General features: G+C 42.9%; 1 protein-coding gene across 3 annotated transcripts in view; it reads left to right on the top strand.

The window, feature by feature from the left end:
• cped1 (cadherin-like and PC-esterase domain containing 1) overlaps positions 1-17,532 on the top strand; it is a 248,485-nt gene that overhangs the window by 217,965 nt on the left and 12,988 nt on the right. For all 3 annotated transcript variants that reach the window (XR_013498726.1, XR_013498727.1, XM_078219832.1), the window contains exons 18-20: positions 3,776-3,996; positions 6,454-6,555; positions 10,467-10,554. Coding sequence is in view for 1 of the 3 variants with exons in the window: in XM_078219832.1 (XP_078075958.1) it covers positions 3,776-3,996; positions 6,454-6,555; positions 10,467-10,554 (411 nt within the window). In the remaining 2 variants the exon portion in view is untranslated. The remainder of the gene's footprint in view (positions 1-3,775; positions 3,997-6,453; positions 6,556-10,466; positions 10,555-17,532) is intronic.

Genomic DNA, 17,532 nt, shown 5'->3' with positions numbered 1-17,532 from the left:
ACATGAATCATAGCGGGCAGGGCAGGGGGGGAAATACGCAAAGGTCTGCAAGCACAGCTGGAAATTCCCACCCTATGTCTTACAAAACACAAACACCCGCATCACTCTCTGCATACATGCAGCAACATCTGCAGTTCCAAACTTCTGCAACCCGGTCTCCAGTACGTATGATCTCTCACTTTCCCACGTGGTCAATTTGGCCCACGAGTTGTGTTCCACCTGAGGTCCTTAGAGATGGTGATCACCTAGTGTCTACAGAACCTCCTTAGCTAGGTTCATTACGTTCCTGATGGCACAGATTCCCCAGAGACTCCTTTATCTTATCCTTTAATAAACCCCATTAAATGGTCTGATCGGCTCTGGCGAAACTGAAGCAGCAGCCGTAACATTGTCCAATTCACAATCTCTGCCCTCGCCCTGCCTTCAGCAACTTAACTGTTTCACACACACACACACAGATGGGATTCATTGTAAATATGCCTTCTCTGCTACAGCTCTCCATTGTTAGTTTATGGCAGTCACTTCTTTCTCTGTATTATCTGTGCCTTAGTCAAATGACTTATTTGTCTTAACTTCCTTTTTTATACCTGTTCCTTGTCAAGGGTCACAACATCACAGAGATCAGTATTTCTTATTATCCAAGAAAATTACAATTTTGATCCCGTAATAATTGATCCAAACTCTTAAAAGCCCTTTTCAAACATTTGTAAAAACATTATAGATTCCTTGAGCATTTTAAAGAAACAATGATTTTTCCTTATTGTACTGCTTCCATGCTTCTAGGTCAAAGATCAATCACAGCATCCACTTGTAAATTGTAGCAAACTAAGATTAATGTAAAGTTTATGCTTTCAAATTTCTTCAAAAGTTGGAAATTAAGATTTCCCCAATCATATATTTTATCAAACTCTCCAAAGGTTTGTTTCCAAAGTTTTGCTGTTGCAGCACTAAGGAATTGTGCTCTAATTTCTATTATAAAAGCAAAATATTGCGGAGGCTGGAATCTGAAACAAAAACAGAAAATGCTGGAAAATCTCAGCAGGTCTGGCAGCATCTGTGGAGAGAGAAAAGAGCCAACGTTTTGAGTCTGGATGACCCTTCGTCAGAGCTAAGAGCAAAGAGAATCCGAGGATTGATACTGTTGAGGTGGGGGTGGGGGGGGGGGGGGGGGGCAGGGGGGGGAGTTGTGGAATTGGAGAAAGGGAATGTAAATGAGGATAGAGAAGGCTGAGAAGGCGCTAAGAATGTCCATCAAGTGATCAGAATGCGAGAATGGCAGAACAGAGGTACAGATTGTTAATGGACTGCTTGAGGAATGTAGCAGTTGCACTGAAGGGGGTGGGGCGGGGGAGTGGGGCGGGGGGTGGGGGTGTGGAAAAAAGGAGAGCTGGAATGGTTTATATTATAGTGCAGTAACAACTGTCCAAAATAGAGAATTGACAAGTTGATCAGTGTAGAACATGCTTTTTAGGATGCCTCTACATCCCAATGGTCCATATATTTTATATATCCCGAAATGTTATTGTCAAATCTGTCCAGTGCAAATTAGACAGATATAATTAATTCATAGGCGCCGGAGTGCGGAGACGAGGGGATTTTCTCAGGAGCTTCATTGCAGTGTTAATGTAAGCCTACTAATAAATAAACTAACTCAAACTAAACTGAAGACCAGTTTAATCACAATCAAATCCTATTTGGAGTATTACAGGTATTTCAGGAAGGAGGGGATATAGGGCAGATTTACCAAGATGATACGGGACAGAAATTATTAATTAAACCTGCCTTCATAAATTATTTAAATTAAGTGACATTCCAGACACTTAAAAGGCTGAATGGCCTATTATTGTTCTCATGTTTATAAAAGATTAACACTGGATCAGTGAATTGAAGTGCTTTACACTTGCTTTAATTTTGGGAGAAATTTGAGGACCGCGACCAAATTAAATTGTGGCTGCTTTGTTAATGCAAGCATGAAACCATGACAAAATTCACTCCTCAAACATCCTGTAATACTCATGCACAAAGTGAATCATTATGAGATAGTAACCTGCCCGTCAACTTGCAAATTAAAGTAAGCAGCTGGCTTTGCCAAAGGAAATAAAGGTAAATATTCAAATAAAAATTGTTCAAATGGGCAACGTTTAATTTATGCCTGAACTTTGGCAGTGCAGTAATATAGTAATAAATCTTCACCATTTGGTGCCATGTCTTCTGGAGAAATAAAACATACAATTTTGTCAAAACAAATCCACATAATGGGTGGAATTTTACGGTCCCATTGCAGCGGGGGCGGGGCTGGAAAATGTGCCAAGCTATTCAAAAGTCCATTGACTTCGGCAGGACTGGAAAATAAATCCCGCTGGCAGTGGGGGGTAGCAAAATTCCACCCAATGAATTTGAATTTGTAGTTTGTAAAGTCGTCTTCCTCTCATGGCGTGCTGAAACAGTAGAACATTCCAAGCTGTGTTTCCCAATACCTAAATGCTTATAGGCTAGACCACATCATTATGTTAGAATTTAAAAATGCCTGAATTATTTCACTACGTCTATATTTTGTTAATTAAATTGTTTTAACCATGCATCCTAATTCTAACCTCTGTGGAAGAAGGTTTGTTCTGCATATTCTCTACAGTGAAATCTTAAAACAGACTCCAAAACTGAGATTCGATTACTACAGCATATTCTGAATGAACCTTTAACTGGACTGCTGAATAAAAACTAAATTAATGCAATGATTTCACCTTGATCGACTGTTCTATTTTCTATATGCTCAAAATTAGGATTTGTTTTAACCCGCTCAATGAATATTGTGAATTAAAACTCTGTCCTTAGATTTTTAAATTTATTGAACCCTACTTTGTAGCATTAAATATTGTGATGGGCAGTTTCATCACCACTGCACTGTCAGAGCACGGAGGAAGGATTAGTATCAATTCATCAAATGGATTTGAGAGGTCAGAAAGACATACGTTGTGGGCATGTTTGGAAAGTGTTAGTTATCGTCATTACAGGAGGCCAGCTTCTATGATTGAGAGGAAAGGAAGACAGATGTTGAAACAAAGCAAAAATTATATAGGAAGTTGAGCTGTACTCAAAACAAAACTGGGATAGGATACAGGACAAATAGTCGGATTAAAGTCAGGTAAATGGCAAATCTTCACTCAAAAGCAAAATACTGTAGATGCTGGAAATCTGAAACAAACAGAAAATGCTGGAATTCCTCAGCATTTAAGCAGCATTTGCAGAGAGGTAGAACACATGAACACATTTCTAGCATTTTCTGATTTTATTTTAAGTGACTCGCATTTTCTGTTTCCTATTCAATTGTTTATTTATTTATTAGTGTCACAAGCAGGCTTACATTAACACTGCAATGAAGTTACTGTGAAAATCCCCTAGTTGCTACATTCTGGCGCCTGTTTGGCTACACTGAGAGAGAATTTAGCATGGCCAATGCACCTAACCAGCACATCTTTCGGAGTGTGGGAGGAAAGACCCGGAGGAAACCCACACAGACACGGGGAGAATGTGCAGACTCCGCATGGTGACCCAAGCTATGAATCGAACCCGGGTCCCTAGTGCTGTGAGGTAGTAGTGCTAGCCACTGTGCCACCCAATTGCGATGTGTGATTGTAGACATTTACTCTTCTTCAATCATGTTTGTGGAAATGTGCCATTTCTTAAAGAGTCCTTAGACGTTGTTCTACTTGCCAGTTTGTGCCTGGGATTATTCGACAGCTTCACATTTGATGCATTTTTCCTTTTTGTCCACAAGGTTCTTTTTATTGGTGATTCAACCAACAGGGGAATGATGTACTATCTTATGGAGGAAGTAAATGAAACTCTTCAGGAATGGGACAAAGCTCATGACACTAAATTCTATCCCAATTTAAATGGAGGAAAGACATTCACTAGCTATGCTTATTATCCCCAGTTCTGGCTGAGTTTAAATCAGAGGCCTACATTTGAAAAGACTTTGGAGCAACTTCTACAAAGGTACTACATCTAGCCTTATTTCAATTTTTTTCTCATCAGTTTCTCTGTTCCCCTCTTCAGGAATATATTGACTCTTTATCCAAGGTCTAGTTCCAGGGGTACTTACCAGTATCTTTTCAAAATAGGTATTATGAGTTTTGATACTGACTATTGGCAGACTATCTGGCGAAGTAATTACATCAGGACTGCCTGTAATGTAAATTAACTACTCACTGAATTATCTGAAATTGCTCCTGGTGGCTCAGTAAGTTTATTCACTGTCTAGAAATACTGTGCAAAGACAAAAATCTATTTTAATAAAATACTATAAATTGTAAAAGTGCTAACAGGACACAAGAGCATTTCAGAAATGCTTTTTTCCCATCCATTGACTCTGTCTACATTTCCCGCTGCCTCGGAATAGCAACCAGCATAATCAAGAACCCCACACACCCCGGACACTCTCTTCCACCTTCTTCCATCAGGAAAAAGATACAAAGGTCTGAGGTCATGTACCAACCGACTCAAGAACAGCTTCTTCCCTGGTGCCATCAGACATTTGAACGGATCTACCTTGCACTAAGTTGATCTTTCTCTACACCCTGGCTATGACTGTAACATTACATTCTGCACTCTCTCCTTTTCTTCTCTATGAACAGTATGCTTTGTCTGTATAGTGCACAAGAAACAATACTTTTCACTGTGTACTAATACATGTGACAATAATAAATCAAATCAATCAAACCTAATCAAATGTATTTTATAGTATGTCCTAATTTCAGGTATTTCAAGTGCTGTTTGCATATTTGATTGCGTCTGTGACACAGAGCACACACACGATAAAAGAAAGGCTTGCATTTACATAGGACCTTTCATGACTGCTGGACATCTCATAGTGCTTTACAGCCAATAAAATGCTTTTGAAGTGTTATTGTAATGGAGGCATGGCAGCCAATTTACACACAGCAAATTTCTACAACAGCAATGTGATAAACAGCTTGCCTAATGCTCCTACAACTTATGATCCTATGGAAACCATTTGGTATTTTACGACCTTATAACACACTGAAGTTTGTGTGCTATCCTGTATATAAATCTGGCACAACAGAGAGAGAGAGAGACACACCGAGAGAGAGAGAGATGCACCGAGAGAGAGAGAGAGACGCACCGAGAGAGAGAGAGAGACGCACCAAGAGAGAGAGAGAGACGCACCGAGAGAGAGAGAGAGACGCACCGAGAGAGAGAGAGAGAGACGCACCGAGAGAGAGAGAGAGACGCACCGAGACGCACTGTTTGTGGATAAGGGATAAATATTAGCCAGGGCACCAAGGATAACTTCCCTACTCTTTTTTCAAAGATCTTTTCCACCCATCTAAGTTAGCAGATTGGACCTCATTTTTAAACATATGTGAAGACTATTAGGGTACCAGAGCAGAAACCCCAAAGCACATTATGAAGCCCAACTAGTCCCCAATAGTTTTTCTATTTTGGCATTAGTGTGAGGATGAGATGTTTCACTCCAGGTGTTTTTCTATTGATCCACTAGGAAGCTTTTATCAAAACAAACTTTATTTAACAATATAGTTTAACTATAACAAATGAACTAGCTTAATATTTATCAATTGAAATACTTAAACATGACAAGATAACCTATCTCTATTAGTTTCAATTCAAGCAATATTCCTTTTATGGACTTAAACTCCCCTCTTCAAAATCAGTTAGCAAACCCCCAGTGCTTGTACTTGCTAACAGTCCTGGAGCCTTTGACTGTCTGTGTGGAGTTTGCACGTTCTCCCCATGTCTCCATGGGTTTTGTACGGGTGCTCCTGTTTCCTCCCATAGTCCAAATATGTGTAGGTTAGGTAGATTGGCCATGCTAAATTGTCTCTTAGTGTCCAAAGATGTGTAGATTAGGTGCATTAATAATGGCAAAATGTGCAGGGTTACAGGGGTAGGATGGAGGGAAGGGCCTGGGTGGGATGCTCTTTCAGAATCAATGCAGACTTGATGGACCAAATGGCCTCATTCTGCACTGTAGGGATTCTATAGTTCTATGGAGAGAACAATGGCAAGCCATTCTATCGTGAAGAGCTGCATAGTTTTGCTGATCTTATCTTATCTGACAATCAAATACTCATCGCTGGTCAGACTTGAGAACCCTGACTGAGAATGTCAGTTATAGCCAATGGAAGAATCCATAACATTATTTTGGGTGAGACACTCTAGAACCTGAGATCTTGCTGGTCTATACTTTGTCACATTAAAATCATTCAGTAAATTTGCACGGAGGGGGGAGCCATTACAAATCCAATTGCAAATGTAATTATGTGGAACACCAGGAGCATTTTGATAACTTTGCCTTTTAAAAGTTTTATTAAATTGCAAATGCATCGTCAAACTATAAATTAGATTGTGAGCAAATATACACAGTATGACGCAGTTATTATAGTTGAGAATCTTGTCTGTTTTTGCTTTCAGGTCACAACCGTTAGAAAACAATGATCAGACCGTTCTGGTTGTAGGTGGTGTGCAATGGTTAAATACGCTACACCTGCACATTATACAAAAAGTTTTACAAAGGTAATGCAGGATACGTAAAGTTTGAGGTTTTTTTACTGTTTATTAGAAGATACGATTCTACTGCTGGAGTGAAATTTATGTGTAAACCGAGCATCCCTACATTTATTTGTAGTATACCCTCCCTGCATATTTTGATATTCTCGGTACATCAATTTTATTTGCAATATGTTTTTCTCTAATGGACAAATAGCTCAGTGACATTCAGTTTGGGTTCTGCCAGGGCCACTCAGCTCCTGATCTCATTACAACCTTGGTCTAAACATGAACAAAAGAGCTGAACTTAAGAGGTGAGGTGGAAGTGACGGCCCTTGATAACAAGGTAGCATTTGACTGAGTGTGGCATCAAGGAGTCTTAGCGAAACTGGAACCACTTGGAGCCGGGGGGAAAATTCTCAAAATGGTTCTGATTGTTGGCGGTCAACCATCTCGGTCTTGGGACAATACGATAGGACCCTCAGGGTAGTGTCCTAGACCCAACCATCTTCAGCTGCTTCATCAGTGACCTTCCCTTCATCATGGGCAGCATGGTGGCACAGTGGTTAGCACTGCTGTCTCACAGCGCCAGGGACCTGGGTTCGACTCCCAGCTTAGGTCACTATCTGTGCAGAGTTTGCACGTACTCCTCGTGTCTGCATGGGTTTCCTCCCAGTGCTCCAGTTTCCTCCCACAGTCCAAAGATATGCGGTTAGGTGGATTGGCCATGCTAAATTGTCCCTTAGTGTCAGGGACTAGCTAGGGTAAATGCATGGGATTATGGGGATAGGGCCTGGGTGGGATTGTGATTGGCACAGAGTCAATGGGCTGAATGGCCTCCTTCTGCACTGTAGGACTCTATGATTCTATGATGATAAGGTCAGAAGTGGGAATGTTCACTGATGATTGCACAATGTTGAGCACCTATTCACAATTCCTCAGCCCAGCAGTCCATGTCCATACACTGAATGCCCTGGGTAACATTCAGGCTTGGGCTGATAACATTTGTACCACAGAAGTGCTAGGTAATGATCTTCTCCAATAAATCTGCGACTTGTGCAACAAGTAACTCATCTCCTGTCTAAAGCCAGTCCACCAACTACACGGCGCAAGGCAGGAATGTGAGGAAATACTCTCAACTTGCCCAGATGAGTTCAGCTCCAACAACACGGAAGCTCAGCACCATCCAAAACAAAGCAGTCTGCCTGCCTGGCACCACCCTCACAACATTGAACATTCACTCTCTCCATCACTCTCGCACATTGCCAGCAGTGTGTGCCATCTACAAGATGCACTGCAGGAACTCACCAAAGCTCCTTTGACAGTACCTTCCAAACCTGTGACCTCTACCACCTTGAAGGACAAGGACAGCAGTTGATAGGAAACACCACCACCAGCATAAAACCACAGAACCCTACAATGCAGAAGGAGGCCATTCGGCCCATCAAATCTGAACCGACCGCAATCCCACCCAGGCCCTATCCCCGTAACCCCATGCATTTACCCTAGCTAGTCCCCCTGACACTAAGGGGCAATTTAACATGGCCAATCCTCCTAACCCGCACATCTGTGGACTGTGGGAGGAAACTGGAGCACCTGGAGGAAACCCACGCAGACACGGGGAGAACATGCAAACTCCACACAGACAGTGACCCAAGCCGGGAATCGAACATGTGTCCCTGATGCTGTGAGGCAGCAGTGCTAACTACTGTGCCATTGTGCTATGTAAGTTCTCTTCCAAACCACACACCATCTTTGACCATTATTAAATGCTGGCCAAGCCAGCAATGCCCACATCCCTTGAAATAATTTTTTATATGCATTCAGCAGCTGTTAAATGTACCAAAATATTTCCAAATTATTGCTTTCAGTACATATTGAGCTCTTGACTTTATTCTTTCAAGACATGTTACATAGTATGAAAAGCATGATGACTAGGGGCTAAACTAGTCGACTAAGATATTGTTATTCTTTTCAGACAAAAAAAACAAAACCTTTGCAATTGTTTGATTTGTATAATATAAACTGGTTAAGGGAATAGGAAGAGGAAATCGACACAGTGGGTAGGATTTCAATTCCTGGTCATAATCCTGACATCATGAGGACTTCTGGGTCTCCATTCATTCCAACCTGGAAATGCGGAAGTGCCCCAGCTTTGTTGTGCAAAGGTCTTGATTGGCCAGAAGTCACATTCGCCACCCAAGTAGGACCGGGAAGGTGATGGGACCAATTTAAAGGGCAAGTGGCAGCCATTACATTCACGGGATGTGGTGTCACTGGCTGGGCGGCCCAGCCCTTTGCCCACAGGAGCAGGGGTCAGTGGGCATGGAGACTTTCCGTACTATAAATGGGCAGTGGGTGCATAGGCCCTTCAAAGAAGAGACAGGTTAACGTCTTGGGTGCTAATCATGTTGGTTACACCAGTAACAAAAACTTCCATTTATATAACAGCTTTAATGTAGAGAAACCTAAATAGAGGCTTGAGCAAAATTCAACACTAAACCAAAGAAGGAGAGAATTTTCTGTATTTATTTTGATCTGTTTTGAATCCTATCTCTCTAGTACACTGTGGTAATTTGCTGATGCTAACAATTCTGCGTCATTCCTGCTGCCAACTCTGTGAGGGGCATCTCACATTCTTCACCCCTCAATGCTCTCTTTTGCCTCTGTCACACCATGGCGATCAGTTCCTGCGATGTCACCGCCTCCTCCTCCTCCATGTCATGGTATTGACAGTGGTCGAACCACCTGAAAAGAAAGTCCAAGTCTGTCCCCTGCATGAGCCGACAACATAATCATTGGGTGGAATTTTACGGCCCCCATCGTGGTGAGGGTAGGTCCGTAAAATGTGGCAAGCCATTCAAAACTCCATCGACTTAGGCGGGAACGGAAGATCCCGCTGGCAAAAGTCCACCTATTGATTCTCTTAAGTGGCCACCTAAGAAATTCTGGTTTCCTCTTCCAGCTCCCGTCAATGAATTTGGGAACGTGAGTGTGCCAATCTCACATTGGGAAGCTGGTACTCTGACCCCAGGGCAAGGTATAAGTGATGAGCCGCTCCTGAACTCATCCTTTTCAACAATCCAAACTCCTTCCAGTTCAGTCAAAAACTAAGGGTGGGGTTTTCCAGCCTCGCTTGTCCCGAAAACGTAAAATCCCGCCCGAAGTCAACGGACTTTTCCATGCTCCGCCCCTCACCCGTTCCTATTCCCGTGGTAGGCAGGGTGGTAAAATTCCAGCCTAAGAGTATAGAAAGTGTTTGTGAAATTTATAAAGGAATTGGAAATATAACGAGAGGCCATTGTCTATCCCTAATTGCCCTCGAGTAGATGGTGGCAATGAGCTGTCACCTTGAACCGCTGAAGTCCATGTGGCGTAGGTACAACAGCTCAGGCTGTTAGGAAGGGAGTTCCAAGATCTTGACCCAGCAAGAGTGAAAGAACTTCAATATAGTTGCAGATCAGCATGATGAGTGGCTTGGAGGGAACTGGCAGCTGATGTTCATATGCTTTTGCTACCTTGTCCTTCTTGCTGGTGCAGCTTGTAAGCAGTACATATGCAGTGCTGCCAATGTATGTTGGTGGTGAAAGTTGTGAATGTTTTGGGTGGTGGATGGGGTGCACTTGTGCTTTGCAAACTCCATCCACCGGTGGTTGGAAAGTTCATTGGAGTCTTATTTAAATACCATACCCAGGTACTAACTTTGCTTTGTTTGCAACCCTTTACAAGCACCATCTCCAGATTAGGAGTGGTAGTCCAGAACCACAACCATCAGAGCAATATCCTTCTCAAAGTGGAGAATAGAAATCAGTCCCAACCTGGCCTGAGTGAAGAATAAGTCAACTGAACTGTATAACCTTTGAGTTAAAGTACACAACTACAAATTGTTTAATTTAACCGTAAATCTTAGTTTTGTTGTCATGATTTATATTTTGCAGAGAGAACCTGTTGAATATTCTTGTAATCATAAAATCAATAGGAATGGGATTTCACTTGCCAGTGGATGGAATCCGATCCTTGTCTTTGGTAAGCTTATTTTTGCAGTTGAACTTATCCAATGTATTTCTGGCCCTCAATACAACAGGTTCTTTCACAGTAATATTTTTGATTGAACATTGCCTGATCCTCAAAATCGGTTTATTTTCACTCGTCTAATCCTAAGTGATTCTGTATTTTTTAGCTATTTAAGGAACGACGCAACACAAATGTTCCAGTCTCGCCTCTGCTTTCTGGGCAATAGTTTCAAAGACAACTGTGACTATACAAGCTAGCAGATCGAGCGGGGTCTGTATATGCTATGCCCAATATTGACAAATAAACATTCATGGTAAAGCACAAGTTTTAATCCTTAATACAAGCCATTGCATTCCTCCACTTTGAAGTACATAAAATGAGCTTGATTATATTAAATCTCCCGATGATCTCTTACTGATTGGAGGGATTGTATGAAAAGTTCCCTCTAAACTGTGCAGGTCATGTGCAAATCAGCTCCTTTAAGTTACAGTGAGTGCACCACTGCATAACAAAATTTAAATGGACTGCAAACTTAAACAAATTGCCTACACACTCCAAAAAGATGTAAGTTGATTGGTATGGAGTTTTTCATGTCAGTTTGACTTTTTATTTTAGGTTTCTTGTGCATTTTGGGCCCACAATTAAAGATTCTTTGAGCCAAAAGAAGTGTGTTAATGTGAAAAGAAACTATTCTCACCCTGTGCAATATAACACATGGGGTGAAAAAAATTGGGACCTGTACCTGTATTTATTGTATGAACTCCACCTGTAGCGCTTAATATTTTAGTGTTTGGTGTCCCATTATCAGCAGCTGAAGTTACTATTGCAGACTGACATCTAAGATGCTTAATTTAGACAGTGTTGTATCCATTTGTGACAGTGTAACAAGATAAGCTTTATAAGTAATCATGTGGAATGAATTTGTGATGAAATATTGAAATTATAGGTGGTCCTTCTGTGTATTATAGGAGACCATTCGGCCTATTGAGTCTGCACCTACCACAATCCCACCCAGGCCATATCCCCATAAACCAATGCATTTACCTTAGCTAGTCCGCCTGACACTAAGGGGCAATTTAGCATGGCCAATCACCCTAATCCGCACATCTTTGGACTGTGGGAGGAAACTGGAGCAACCAAAGGAAACCCACGCAGACACAGGGAAAATATGCAACGGGTCCACTTTTTCATTTTGAGAAGAAATTATTAACTGACCAAAAATGGTCCCCCCCGTCAGATTTATTTCTGAATAAGAAAGAGGAGCTGGAGATGGCCATTCAGCCCATTGAGCTTGCTCTGAAATTCAATCAGATCATTGTGGCCGATTGTGGCCTTAATGCCACTGATCTGCCTGACCACTATGACTCTCGATCTCCTTGTCGATCAAAAAATCTGTCCAACTCAGTCTTGTGTCCCCCAGTTCTAGATTCTCCCTCCACCGTCCCACCCCACCGAGGGGAAACATCCTCCCAGCTTCTATCCTGTCAAGCCCCTTCAGAATCTTCCATGTTTCAATCATTCTTCTGAGAATAAGCCTGACCTGCTCAAACCTTTCCTTATCAGACACCCCTTCATCTCAGGAATCGGCCTAGTGAATCTTCTCTGAACTGCTTCCAGTGCAAGGGGGCAGTGCAGTGGCTCAGTGCCTGGCCATGTCCATCTCCTCCAGGGCCAAACTCACCTTTATGCCCCCGAAGGATCCCCATGACACGTTCACGCCTGGGTGGGCCTGTTGTAAACGTGACATCACATTGATGAGGGTGGAATATATGGCAAGGGGCCTAATAATTTTATTGAAATGTATGCAAATACATTAAAATTTTAGCGAGGCGGGCCAGGTGAATCGCGTGTCGGCCGATTTGTAGTACTAGTGCATGTGTTCCCAACGCATGTGCGTCTCCCAGCACCGGATATCCGGCGCAGTAAGACCACGCTGAAAACTGGTGGGAACACCAGGTAAATCTTTTAAATCTATTTTTAATCTATATTAAATGTGATTATCGGGCCCGGGACTGATGTCTCCGGCCCTGCTAGCAGCTCCCACCTGCCAGTACAATTTCACTCGGGCAGGGTTCAGACTAGCTCCCCATTTTCGGGGAACTAGCAGGATGACCTGGCAATCGTGGCCCCCCCAGGGGGTCGGGCAGCAGGGGGGTGGTGCCCCCTGGGCGTGGGCGCCTTGGCAGTGCCAGCCTGTGCCCCCGGCTCTATCCAAGGGGCAAAGTGCACCTTGGCACTGCCCATCGGGCATGGGGCAGTGCCTAGGCGGCGGGGCCGAGGAGCGATCGGTCGGGGTGGGGGACCCGCTGCCACTCTGCATTGATCAGGGCTGGAGGGAGGCCAGCGATTGGGGCAGGCTGAGGAGGGGGCCTGCCGTGGGGTGGGAGTGTCTGCCGGGGGTGGTTTGCCTCCCTGGGGATGGGCGGGGCAGGATCTGCTGGGGAAAGGGGGATTATCACTAAGGGGGGGAGGGGAGGGCTGGAGATCGGGGTGCTCTGGGACGGCGGGGGCGGGGGGGGGGGGTGTTAAGGTTGGCCTGGAATGCTCGTGAGGGCCACAATCGGGCCGTGGGGATGTCGGGTGGGGCAGCACTGCGGGGGTCCCGGCCAGCTCAATTGCTGGCCCGCAAACTGCAGGCTGACGGCTCAGGGCCACTGTGCAAGCGCAGAGGCCCGGAACTATCAGACTCTGGGCGTGAATAAGCCCCATCCCCCCAAGCTTTTAATGATATTCACGATTGTAACTTCTACATTGCAGAGTGTGGGAGATTCGAGTGTGAACTCCCACTGAAAAAACAATCGTGACTTACACCAGTTTTCCTGCGAATTCAGCACTTAGAACTTTATTGGGAGAATCACCCCACGATAGCGAAATTGATGCCCAAGGGACATGATATACCCTGTGAACCTTTGGGTTTTGCTCTCAATTCTTCAGATCAAGTTTTACCGGTGTGGTTGAATGTTTTTAGGAACATGTACAGAGATATTTTCTGTGCTACTGCAGGTTTGAAGGGCTGCAGGAAAACCATGGCTTGGCCTCTCTATGCCTACTCTTTGTTGAGGGCACATCTCCAGCATGGGTTGGAACACTGCAGTAGACCGCAGCAGCTGCTACAGGGAAAGAAACAGTGACTAAAAATAAACCTTATGAGCAGCATTTATTGCCCTCCCCCATGGCGGGTTTAGTGGTGGGAAGCATTTAATCGGGTCAGAGAGCGGTGAGTGGGGTGCTCAACACCTTCTGCCTCCACCCTGATTATGCCCAGAGTGGAAAGGTTCATGGACAGCCTTCCTGCCAACAACTGAGGCTTTAATGACCACTTGAGGGCAATTTTAAGTGTAATGAACAGCTGCCCCTTATGCTGACAACCAGTAAGATTGCGCCCACAATCTAATGTAGACTGAAGTTCAGGATCTCCAGAGCACCTATGGAGTTTGGTGCAGTCATTGAGGTGTGCACAGCCTCCAGACTTCCTGCCCATCTGAACAAGCTACAGACCATGGAGATTGTGGACATCCTGTAGTGAAGCACCCCTTGGTTAAGGTCCAAACTCAGGGATAGTTTCTTTCAGGAAAGACCATACCATTAATTCCATTTTTATTTGAATGCTGTTGCCTTGAAGCAGATGGCTAAGCTTTGTAACTGACTCCCTGCTGACCCAGAGCTTGTGGAAGCACTTTTGCTTATGGTCTGGTAGGTTTACTGAAGAATAATAGCAGATGCAGACAGTCTAGTTACATTGCAGGATAATCCCACTTGCATGCCATTTTTTGATCCGATCCTCTTCCAACACTAAACTCTATGTTTTGTAAGGTAGTTAATGGCAAACCCCTAATTTTATTTAAAAGTATGTGTGTTCTTGTTCACATCTTGTGGCAATGTTACAGCTGTCTTCAACTGATTCCAGTTAATGCCAATTTTAACTGGATGAAGTTAACATTTCTGTCCAAAACTTGAAAGATGGAGGTTTGTCTACATCAGCAGCTTTATTTAAAGTAGGCATAATGAAGATCTCGCAATATCTTGGAGCTTTTAGATTTTAAAAGAAGAATAGGAATGGTCTCACCAGCATTAGATTTCACAAATTTTATAATAATAAATTATTCCACTGTTGAGTCACCGGTTCATGACAAAATAACTTTACAAAATTGAATGCCAGCTGAAAGTGTTCCCACACATTGAAATTGTTATTCCAATAGCGCTGTAAATTCCTTTGCTACATGGAATCTAGCATTAGCAGTCAAAACAAAGAACAAGGAAAATTACAGCACAGGAACAGGCCCTTCGGCCCTCCAAGCCTGCACCGACCATGCTGCCCGACTGAACTAAAGCCCCCTACCCTTCCGGTGACCATATCCCTCTATTCCCATCTTATTCATGTATTTGTCAAGACGACCTTTAAAAGTCACTATCGTATCTGCTTCCATTACCTCCCCCAGCAGCGACTTCCAGGTACCCACCACCCTCTGTGTAAAAAAACTCATGGTCAGTTCGACTAGAAAAGTTGTTCCTCGCTAGCTTATGTATTGTGCTGTAGAAATTGTGAAATATGTACAGTTAGGATAGGGTCAACAACAGGTTCACTTGTTCAACTGATTAAGAGTCATTCACAAGGTCATCTTAACCTTGCATAGTTTTCATTTGTTCACTTGGTTGAATACTGATTATCAATCATTCAGAGGTCTCCGGAACCATTTATATCTATGGCATCTGCATAAATTCAGGCTGCCTTTACTTTAAACCTCCTTTTTTATAAAATTCATGATTGTGAAAAATCTTTTAAAGGTTGTCCCTTAAAAGGTTTTATGCACTATTTCCGTGTATGCAAAGAGAAGTACTGACTTAGAGGTTTTCATGCATCTTTCATGTAATAAAGCTGAAGAATCTTAAAACATTAACTCTGTGAAGTTTAGTAAGTCATTCACCTCATGTCTGATCCATTTGTATCGATGCCACCTCCCCCTGACAGAAATAAACATACCAGCAGACAAACTGCCTCCCCAAAAGTGCCTGACAGAATGAAACGGATCGGCGTCAGGAGATAAGGAGTTTATTATTTTCCACGACCAGAAAATATGCACCTTGCGCAGTTGACATTTAATTTAAGTGACTGATTCTAATATTGTAGATCGGTGCTGCCAGAACTCCTATAATCTAAAACTGTAAATTGGCAACATGAGTATACACCTGCTCTGCTGAGTCAAACCATATGTATTGTAGTCATGCTTTCTAGTAATTGTTGCACAGCATTGTAAAAGCAATTTCTGTTGTGTAAAGGCTCTCTCGCTTACTGCAAGACATTTACCATCAGTCTACCTTCACGTTTCCCATGTTCTTGCAGCAATTACATATTTTTTAGCTGCCACCTCCCAAAATATGATCACAGATCAAGGAAAAAACTGCATACTCCTTGCTACAATAAGTTGGGAAATGAGTGATCATTAGTAGGTGTTGGATCCATTCATGCGTTTGAATAGACGAGGGGACAGCACTGATATGATTTTTAAAATGGTTTTCTTTTATTGAACAGAACTTAAACAGAAGTGAAAAGAAAAAACAAACTTGGAGACTGGCTTCTAAGCAAGCCAGTCCCTGTACTGTACTGTACTGAACTGGATCTCAAAAACTGAACACACAGTTTCAAGCTATATTTTAACCTTATCTCATTATTGGATATGTTTTCCGCAGGCTGTTTCCGACTTAGGAAAACAATTCTTGCAGCTGCTGTTGTTTGCCTGAATCGTGTACCCTTCAGGAATGCAGTCAATTTTTAGCTAACCTTCAGCTTTCTGAATTTTAAAATGTTGTCAAGTTAGCAGAGTTAGTTGCATAGACAGAAATATCTTAAAATGAAGTATTTGCATAGACTGAAGCAAACAGGACTAAGCATACGTAGGATCTCTCAGTAGATCTATTCTATTCTAGTCTAATCACCAAAACATGTACATGCGGAGGCAGGATTTTTCAGGATATAATTTTATCATGTATAGAATAAGTACGTAACTGGCACAATGCAACATCCTGTAACAAATTCCATAAATTTCTATATTTACTAACTGTGTATTGAGGTTTGCATAAAATGTTTGAGGAAATAATGTTAGTTTCTGAATGGATTAAAAAAACCAAATCACTGCATGGGACGTCACTTACCATACACGAGTAAGAAAAGGGAACCACTCCAAAATCCCAACCTACTTTCCTGTGTTGAAGATCACCCACTATACACAACAAGCTTGTAGCATTCCTGCTGCTAAAGGGACATATGCTGGTGTATCCTACGTGTGAAATACTGGTGGTTCAGCAGTTAAAGGGTTAGAAGCAACCTGAAGATGAGAAGATCGGCCAATATACCAGATCCAGCTCAGACTGAGCTCTACATGAGAAAGCAAGTTGCTCCCAAAAGGAGAAAGCACCGACTGCTATAATGCTCTTTACTCTCTCTTGATAAAACCCAAGGCCAATACTACTGGGTTCCCAGCACCTAACACCAGCTTCCCTATGGCGGCACCAGTAAGCAGCAATATGTGGGGAAAATCATGGTTAGGCGATGGCCTAGTGGTATTATCACTAGACTATTAATCCAGAAACTCAGCTAATATTCTGGGGACCCGGGTTCGAATCCCACCACAGCAGATAGTGGAATTTGAATTCAATAAAAAATATTTGGAATTAAGCATCTACTAATGACCAGGGAACCATTGTTGATTGTCAGAAGAACCCATTTGGTTGACTAATGTCCTTTCGGGAAGGAAATCTGCCGTCCTTACCTGGTCAGACCTACATGTAACACCAGAGCCTCAGCAATGTAGTTGACTTTCAACTGCCCTCGGGCAACTAGGGATGGGCAATAAATGCTGGCCAGCCAGCAATGCCCATGTCCCACAAATTAATTAAAAATATATATTCCTGGGACTATCCCCACTGCTTTTTTGGGGGGTAGGGAAAGAATGGCTGGTGGAGCTTCTAGCAATAGTGGAAGGAGAGATATTT

The sequence above is a fragment of the Mustelus asterias genome, chromosome 9 (assembly GCF_964213995.1).
Source record: "Mustelus asterias chromosome 9, sMusAst1.hap1.1, whole genome shotgun sequence".
NCBI lineage: Eukaryota > Metazoa > Chordata > Chondrichthyes > Carcharhiniformes > Triakidae > Mustelus > Mustelus asterias.
This window is presented reverse-complemented; position numbering and strand designations above follow the sequence as displayed.